Consider the following 10,112-nt stretch of genomic DNA (forward strand, 5'->3'; position numbering starts at 1 on the left):
ATGAAGAAAATATAGCTCCCCTCCTCGATTTCGCTTGTTTTGCGTTTTACTGTTGCTGCTTCCTCTCAGTTGAAATTTTTTTTTTTTGAATTTAATCAACTGAGGCAAAGATACAGTGATTTCAGACTAAAGCATATTTTAAACATTCCAAGACTTGAGTCAAATGACCTCTTAGTATCAGAAGCCGAAGTTTCTGAAAAGCAGTAAACAAAAATTAACAAGAACTTAACAATGTAATTCAATTTTCAAAAATAGAAATAAAAATGTATATATACAGAATCAAGATATAAACTAAATTATTTTTAAATCTGATTTAAAAAGAATCAGTCTTCTTGGTAATCATCATCAAGAATGTCATCTTTGCTTTCATCATGAAGCAGAACATATTCTCTAGAACTAAAGCCAAATTTAAGCACATCTTTTTCTCGTAATTCAACATATCTTTGAGGTTCAATTGGCTTATTATTCACGAAAGTTTCATTGGAAGAGCCCAAATCAATAATATATGGCCTTACGGCTCTTGCCCGTCGTCCATCAGCCTTTTCATAAGGGACGAGACGGTACTGTAAGGCGGCATGCTGTTTTGAACAGGAGGGATGGTCTACTGCGAGGTCACATACTTTTCTGTCCCGGCCAATTAAATAAGCACTTTGTCTATGCATATAAAGAGTTGGCATATTTTCATTATCTTTAAACACATAAAATCTCCAGCGTTTTTTTGGAATACGGGCTTCGGGAGGCTCACTATATCTAATGACTACACCACGAAAGGTATTCGTCTCTTCTGCAAGTTTACCAGAAAGAGCAAAATTAGGTTTTTCCTTTCCTTTTGCCGCTTTTTTCTTATCATTCTTTCTTTCGAATTCTTGAGCTTCATTTCCACTATCCCATTTTGTACGTTCAGGACTTAAAGGCTCTTTTTTTATACTAATGCCGCTTGGTATGTCTTGTTGTCTTTCATGACTTCGCCTACTAGAGGGTCTTACGCTATTTCTATCGTATTTACGGTCACCTCTTTCATGTTCCATTTTTCCTCTTTGCTTCTTCTCGACAAGAGATACGACACTTTCTTTCTTCTTTTTTGTATGTTTCTAAAAAAAATAATGGTTAACTAGAAAAAAGGAGAATAAAATACAGAATGTACTATATTGATCATAACTCAGAAATAACCTGAGTTCGATCTCGATTCTTTTAAATTTGTCACACTATGTGTAAAAGATGTCTCTAATAAAATTATAATGCCCAAGCCAAACGATAGTTGACTAACCGATAAAAAAAAAAAATTGTGGATGATCTGGGTTCTCCCTTGATTCTAATGTCACACTTTTGTTCAAGAGGCGGAAAACTGAAAAGGCATGAATTGGCTTGAAAATTCTATATTAACCCTAATTTATTCTTAAGTATATTCTTCAAAAACTGTGTGTTTATATCTTTTGGTAGATTAACCATACAAAAAGTTTCCCCCTTTTCTGATTGTGAAAAATCTACCTTTGATCTCCACTCTGATTGGTCAATCACACAGTCGTGCCTGAAAGTTGAACGTAGCCCAACTTACCAAACTACGCACAGGATATAATTATTGGCATTGTGGTCTGGAGTAGTCTGTTTTTATCCACAATTTTGACTAGACTATGGCTTGGGCACAACTTTCGGTAACAAGAGTTTTAGTAAGACTACATCCTTTCCTTGACTAACAAAGAAGAGTTCACTAGTAAAACAAAGTTCAATCACAATTAAACGAAAGCCCCTGAGCGGGAAAACATGTATCGACACTCTATAAAGGCATAAGAACTTCCCCAAAAAATTTCTGACGAAGAAGATAAATGATATTACAAGACTGAGATATTTTTAGAAGATGAAAGGGTACCTTATAAGACATCTAGACGTATGTTTATACATTGGATGGCTCATACTGTAAATGACTTTTAAATAGTGCGTGTTTCTAGTTTAAAATTATGCTAACTGAAAATTGTAAAAGATTAAGTAAAAACACCTCAAATAAATTAAAAAAGATATGAGGAGAAATACGAAATGTGGCAGAGAAGTAATGAGATTGGCGACATTGCAAGCGATCTGGCAACCTTGCGCTGTTATCCTACAGAGAGCAAGCGAAACACAGGGTTTTATATTTTGTGCCAGGAACAAAATCACAGATGTGTGTTGATTTTTTACTTTGCTGGGGGGGGGGGGGGTTCCTAGGGGTGATGGTTTTGAACCAATGGTCCAAGAAGATAGACAGAGGGTTCGTTCAAATGGAAATTAACAAAGTTCCTGTAACGTATGAAATATCCGGTAATTACGCTTTTGGGGATTTCATCCATCCCCCTCCACAGCTCTCAGAACAATGATTGTAAGTTTGGCTATTAGTTTACTATTTACATATAGTATATGTTACTGAGAGGGTTGTTTGTTTGACTTTTACTTTCCAAAAAGATAAAGGGCATCCAGGTTGGTCTTTCAAAAAAGGTTGAGGGACGTGTTGAACTAAGTCAAAATATATTATTTGTATACGGGCTGTCAAAAGGGCGTAACTCAGGAATGACTGAGCATACTAAAAGATAATATTTGTACTCTGCTGCCTCCGCTACAACTTCTACAAACATAGTGCTACATTAAAAATATTGCACGAAAATTTAAACTAAATCAAAAGACTCTATGTACATGCGCATTGTCGCAAGATAGCATCTGAAACTTGGATTTGAGCATTAAAGCCGTGATTAAGTGAACTTGAAAACATCGATTTCAAGTTGTATAGTTTATTCACATGTTTTTTTTTGTGATTTATACCCACTACCAAGTCCCAGTTGATTAAATTAAAAAAAAAAAATATATTTCAACTGAGAAGAAGCAGCAACAGTCAAACGCAAAACAAACAAAATCAAGGAGAGGAGCTGTTTCTTCATATTCATATTAGAAGAACTTCTGTTGGTTTCGAAATTTAATGTTACTCCTAACTTTCAGCTGAAAATAATTTGCTTTTTATTTATTTTTCAAACAATGCAGGAAAATGTGGCACGCCCTCCATGCAAAAAATTTCCTAATCTCACGGTAAACTCCTCTGTGAAAATTTCGATCAACAAAAAATAAGATCTCTACCCCCAACCCCACATAAAATTTCATCCAAACAATTTACTCCTTTCTGAAATTCCCCTTACGTAAAATTTCTTGCGAGCGGTTCACACTAAAAAAGATATTTTCCTAACAAACTTGATTTGAAAAAGCCTTACACATCTAATCGTTTTTAGGTCACTCCAGAAATTCCCATTCCGTGAATTTTTTTTTCTTGAAACTGAAACCTGCTGAAAATTTCACTGAGCTATTCGACCCCTCTCCAATATATCCACATGGAAAACTGAGTTAGTAGATGTCCTTTCGAGTCCTCTCCCATTTTAAATGCATACTTGTATTTTTACAGAGAAGATTATATTCATGTTTGACAGCAGACAAATATACAAAACAGAAATCTAACCTTAGAAGTCCAGGATACTCTTCCACCAACTCTTTGAACGGTCGTTGCATTTTTTCCCTTATCACTGAATAATTATGATCCCAAAATTTCATTAATATTTATAAAGATTCATAATTAGGACAATTGTGTATATTATTATCCTAATAATCATAAGGCAGCGATTTATTCAAAGTAACCAATTAAGAAGAAAACAAATGACATTTTTTGTGCACTCAAAACATACGTGAAAACGAAATAATTTTAAACTTTTTGTATTGGTGAGACGGAAAAGAGAATCTTTAAGAAAAAAAAAACTTACTAATTATGCAAAATTCTTAGATTTGCCGAAAAATTACCGAAAATGGTAAGATGTTTTGAATAAAGTATTAGTGCAATGCCCCCTCAATGTGTCCCTGCTGCTGATGGATTGAGTTCTACGAATTCGGGCAAAGACCAAAAGTGCTAAAACTTGGAAATTATCTTTGAAACGAAGAAAACTAAATGACCTGAGCCAATAAAATCATGACTATAAAGGAGAGAAGGTGCTCCTTCAACCTCCTTCAAGACCAGGCTCCAGTGCCTAACGAGTCTTTTGAATTTCTTATAGTGATAAAGCTAATAATGTAACTTGTATTCTTCAAAAATCGTGCCCACAAGGAAGCATACTCTCTTCTTTTTAAGGCCTATTAATGAGGACGATTAGCCTCGTTCAGTTTCCTACAGGGTTCACAATACAAGCTGATGGTATTTGTGTAAAAATGTCTTCTAAAGATACGAATTCCTTAGATCCTAAATATAAAAAAGGTATTTACGCTATTAGAAAATCGGCAGATAAAAATAAATTGAAACCTGATGTTAATAAATGTGAAGCTATCATCGTTATGGAGGAAAGAGAAATTTAACAAATTAATCTTCAGTTTTTAAGTCGCAATATACCAATAAGTGATAAAATAAGATACTTGGGCTGAATTTTGGAGAGGAAATTACTTTGGAATGAACATGTTGAAAGTAAAGTAAAAGTCGTCAGACAATATTCAATCAAATTGTTATGTGCCACCATAACCACTTTGGGTCTTAATCCATTTGTCATAAGAGAGTTATATAAAGCTGCTATTGAATCCACCATATTATAGGCAATACCTGTATGGTTGTCAGCACTGAAAAAAAATTGTAAAAAGGTCATGATCTGTTCAAAGAACTTCTATGGATTTAATTTCCAGCGTCTTTTTTATCTGCTAAAACTGATACAATAAGGTCTACAGCAGGATCCCATCCTATCGACTTTAGAGCCAAAGAGAAAACTCTCACCAGATATCAAAAGAGAGGAAGGCCTGAATAACCATAAATTAAATGTACATACATATTATACTGACTCACAAGCACATTATGTACTCGGTGATTCCTTTTTACCTCTAATACTATAAATAAAATTTGGAAAATTTTACACTAAAACCTTTATATTATATGGTATAAGTTATTCAGCCAAGCTGATAAGCCCTGAACCTTCAGTTTTTAATGATCATATTGACCTTCTTCAAGTTGCAAAACTACTCCTAATTATTTTAAATTATAATATTATTATTTTAATATGAATGTTATTTGGTTTATTAAAGAGACTCGGTATTCCATTTTAGCCTACTCGAACCTATCACAGACTAGATATTGTCTAGTTTTGTGTTTAAAAGGAGTAAGGCTAGCAGCCCCCATGTCTTCTCAAGACCAGATAATAATTTGCGGTTTAAACATGGATTGTCAGTTTTATATACAAATAAATTCTGATATTTATTTATTAAAGTCTTAACACTTCCTTATTTGTTAAAGTAAAAACGTGAAAATATTTAAAATGTATTTTGTTTAAGTCTGATTATGTTCTGGTCTGAGAAGGCGTGGGGGTTTTCAGGCCTACTCCTGTGAATTTTTGCCCATTTTGACTTTGAATCGGTTATTTTTTGTAATATTAGTTAGTATTGGGTTTAATTTATTTATTTATTTGTGGCAGTTTATGCTTAAGAAATTATTCAATTTCTTTTTTACTCATTTTAGCTTAATGGAGCTCTTTACTCTTCTTTGACAAGCTTGCTTTGTGAAAAAAGTTTCTAAAATCCATTTCTGTTTGTTTTTTTTATTAATATAGCCTTTTTGTGGGTAGAAATATTTAAATCTTTTTTTTCTTTTAGATTGCATAGTTTTTTTACTTGGAAGATAATTTGTCTTTATTTTGGTTTTATGAAGCCCTTTCCTTTAAAAAAAACAACATATTTTTTGGATAATTTTTTTTTTATTAATTTTTACCAAAAAAGTCCTACGTGAATGTCGTAAAGAATTTTATTTTTTGGGGTATGTCGTTGAGGAATTTTAGGTCCCCTGGCCTTCATCTTCCATATTAATCCCTTAAAGAGAGGGAATAATGAGGCCACCATTCTCACCCATTTTTGCCTGGCTGCTCATTACTTAGGCAGCCCAATAGTGCTGCCTAAGTAATGAGCGATGGTTTTTTTTTTTTTTTTTTTTTTTTTTTTTTTTTTTTTTTTTTTTTTTGTAGGACCAGGGAACTTCATAAAGAAGGAGCTGTCGTAGAAACTTTGAAAGGGGCTCGTTCAATTGGAAATTTTAAAGACTAGTGCCCCTTTTAATAGTCAAAAGTAATTGGAGAATATCCAGCCCCCTCTTAACAGAACCCCCATATATCTGGATCCCCGTGATGACCATCTTTTCCCGATCTGAAATATTTTAAATTTTAAAAATTTTAAAATATTTCTTTTTGTGGGTAGAAATATTTAAATCTTTTTTTTCTTTTAGATTGCATAGTTTTTTTACTTGGAAGATAATTTGTCTTTATTTTGATTTTATGAAGCCCTTTCCTTTAAAAAAAACAACATATTTTTTGGATAATTTTTTTTTTATTAATTTTTACCAAAAAAGTCCTACGTGAATGTCGTAAAGAATTTTATTTTTTGGGGTATGTCGTTGAGGAATTTTAGGTCCCCTGGCCTTCATCTTCCATATTAATCCCTTAAAGAGAGGGAATAATGAGGCCACCATTCTCACCCATTTTTGCCTGGCTGCTCATTACTTAGGCAGCCCAATAGTGCTGCCTAAGTAATGAGCGATGTGTTTTGTTTTTTTTTTTTTTGTTTTTTTTGTAGGACCAGGGAACTTCATAAAGAAGGAGCTGTCGTAGAAACTTTGAAAGGGGCTCGTTCAATTGGAAATTTTAAAGACTAGTGCCCCTTTTAATGGTCAAAAGTAATTGGAGAGTATCCAGCCCCCTCTTTGCGCAAAAGATTGACTTTTTCTTCCAATTCCTTAAGAACTACTTTGAAACTCAAAAGTCATTTAATTAGTATCTGAAGGTTTTTAAAAGTACTAAAAAAATGAAATAAGGGAAGGGGTAACCCTCCTAATATATGAAATGCTTTTCAATTATATTAAATTTTAATGCAGCTCATTACGCTCAGTTTATCAAATAAAAAACAGTTTTTTCAAGTGAAAAGAAGCAGCAACAGTCAAAATCAAAACGAACAAAAATTGAGGAGGGGAGGTGTTTCTTCATATATGGAATACTTTCTGTTGGTTTCGAAATTTAATGTTACTCCTTACTTTCAGCTGAAAAAAGCTAGATTTTTTAAAATTTCTGATCGTTTTTCAAACAATGCAGGTAAATGTGGCTTACCCTCCATGAAAAATTCCATACCCTCACAGAACACTCCTCCGTGGGAAGTTCATTCCACATAAAATAATAACCCTATTCCATGTAAAACCTTATCCCCCACTTACGTAAAATTTCTTGCAGATGGTTTAGCCTAAAAAATTGTATTTAGCAAACTTTGACTTTAAATAGCCTTAAATTTCTAATCGTTTTTTAGGTCACTCTGGAAATCTCCTTTCTCTTTATGTCACTCTGGAAAGCTCTGGAAATTTTCCGCTAAAAATTTTCCCGAATCATTCCCCCACAACATATGCACTTGTAAATTTGAGTTGACAAAGCGAAAGTAAGGCAAATAAATTTTTTTTTGCTCCCCATGGAATACTCTTTCCGCGGAAACTAACCCCCGAGCACAAAATATCCCCTTCGAAAATGTGTGAATAAATCTCAATAATAAATACCATACACAGGCAATGGGCAAATTTCGTATCTTAAAGCCATTTCCCATGGGCTCTGGGGGTCTTGCTACTTTTAAAGGTATAATCTTTTTTCTACTAAGTTGAAAAAAATCTACAAATTCTGATCAAACTACCCTGAGAAAAAAAAATCATGGGATTTGGGGTAGTTGCCCTCCAATTGTTTAATGACTCAAAAACGGCATTAGAAGTTTTAGTTTACTTTCAAATGGACCCTCTTCAGATCTTCTACAACCATTTGTTGAATACGATCATCCCTAGGTAATACAAACAGGATAAAACAAATAACCACGAATTCTTGATCGTTCTTCTGGCAAATAATCCAAAATCCCACATGTCAAACAGTACGTGGTAACGAACTGTAGTAAAGAGCGACCAGGCTCAATAGCAACCGAAACTCTAAAAACATAATTTTGATAACAATAGTTACATGAAAAGATTTACATTTTAATATGGATTATAAATATATAAGTTTCATCAAATTTAGTCTTACCCATCACAAGTTACGAGCCTGAGAAAATTTGGCTTATTTAAGAAAATAGAATCATGGAATCCTATTTTCCCTAAAAATCATAGAATCTTAGCAAAAATCACACCATCAGATTTATTGCATCAGAAAACCCTATTGTAGAAGTTTCAAGCTCCTATATACAAAAATGTGGAATTTTGTATTTTTTGCCAGAAGGGTGATCCTATTGACCCAGTGGTCCTAGAAAGTCGCGTGAGGGCTCATTCTAACGGAAATTAAAAGCTCTAGTAATTTCTACTCTTTTTCTGCTCTTTTTAAATTACGAAGTAATTTCTGCTCTTTTTAAGTTTTAATGTCGCTCCTTACTTTCAGTTTTAAAAAAACTCGTTTTTTTGTTTAACTTTTGAACGTTTTTGAATTAATGCATGTTTTGATTTTGGCTTCCCGCAGATGAATAATTAAAACAAAATTTGCATATTTTTTTTTGGCTAAATGGCTTTCTCATAGTTTTGATCGAAAAATTTTGAGAAAAAAGGAGGGGGGAAGAGGCCTAGTTGCCCTCTAATTTTTGGTTACTTAGGAAAGCAACTCGAACTTTTAATTTTTTACGAACGTTTTTATTAGTAAAATATATACGTAACTTACGAATTAGCTTTTGTAACGAACTTCTGTATTCGTATATTTTTAATATGTATATGAAGGGGCTTACCCCCTTGTCAGTACCTCGCTCTTTACACTAAAGCTTAAATTTTGTCCCAATTCCTTAATAATGACCCCTGAATCACAAAGGTCGTAGAATAAGTAGTTGAAATTACTAAAAATACTTTAGCGTAAAGAGCTAGGTATTAGGAGGAGGTGAACCCCTCATATGCGTAATAATTTCCGTTCGTTTTAAGCTTTAATGCTACTCCTTACTTCCAGTTGTAAAAACTTTTTTCATTTTTTTTTTGATAATGCTAGAAAATCCTGCACTCCGTTCATGGAAATTTTCTTCCCCCATGACATATTCCTCCAAGGAAAGATCCTCCGACATAGCCCCCCCTCAACCCCCCCCCCCCCAATAAAAAAATCCCACTGAAAACGTCTGCACACTTTCCAATGACCATTACTATGTGTAAGCACTGGTCAAAGTTTGTAATTTGTAGCCCCTCCCACGGGGACTGTGGGGGAGTAAGTCGTCACCAAAGACATAGTTAGAAGGTTTTTCAACTATGTTGAATAAAATGGCTATCTCAGAATTTTGATTCGGTGACTTTGGGAAAACAATTAGTGTGGGAGGGGCCTAGGTGCCCCTCCAATTTTTTGGTCACTTAAAAAGGACACTAGAACTTTTCATTTCCGTTAGAATGAGTCCCCTGGCAAAATTCTAGGACCACTGGGTCGACACGATTACCCCTGGGAAAAAAAAATAAATAAACACGCATCCGTGATCTGCCTTCTGGCAAAATTACAAAATTCCACATTTTTGTAGATAGGAGCTTGAAACTTCTAAAGTAGGGTTCTCTGATACGCTGAATATGATGGTGTGATTTTTGTTAAGATTCTATGACTTTTAGGGGGTGTTTCTCCCTATTTTCTAAAAAAAAGCAAATTTTCTCAGGCTCTTAACTTTTGATGAGTAAGACTAAACTTGATGTAGCCTGTATATTTAAAATCAGCATTAAAATGCGATTCTTTTGATGTAGATGCATTTTTTTGTATTTTGGAATTTTGTATTTTTTGCCAGAAGGGTGATCATTTGACCCAGTGGTCCTAGAAAGTCGCGTGAGGGCTCATTCTAACGGAAATTAAAAGCTCTAGTAATTTCTGCTCTTTTTAAATTACGAAGAATTTCTAGTGCCTTTTGAAATTAAAAGCTCTAGTGCCCTTTTTAAGTGACCAAAAAAATTGGAGGACACCGAGGCCCGATCCCGCTCTCATATTTTTCCCCAAGTCACCGGAAAAAATTCCAAGATAGCCATTTTATTATTAGGCCAGATAGGCCTGAATAACCTAACCTGAATAACCATAAATTAAATGTACATACATATTATACTGACTCACAAGCACATTATGTACTCGGTGATTCCTTTT

At 33.9% G+C, this 10,112-nt stretch overlaps 1 protein-coding gene across 1 annotated transcript; it reads right to left on the reverse strand.

The window, feature by feature from the left end:
* Positions 1 to 111: 111 nt before the first annotated feature.
* On the reverse strand, positions 112 to 1,463 carry LOC136043341 (smad nuclear-interacting protein 1-like). The gene has a single exon (XM_065728263.1). It carries the CDS (start codon positions 1,026 to 1,028, stop codon positions 324 to 326), a length of 705 nt encoding a protein of 234 aa, XP_065584335.1. The 5' UTR covers positions 1,029 to 1,463; the 3' UTR covers positions 112 to 323.
* Between the last annotated feature and the right edge of the window lie 8,649 nt (positions 1,464 to 10,112).

Source organism: Artemia franciscana, unplaced genomic scaffold (genome assembly GCF_032884065.1).
Source record: "Artemia franciscana unplaced genomic scaffold, ASM3288406v1 Scaffold_4676, whole genome shotgun sequence".
Taxonomy (NCBI): Eukaryota; Metazoa; Arthropoda; class Branchiopoda; order Anostraca; family Artemiidae; genus Artemia; species Artemia franciscana.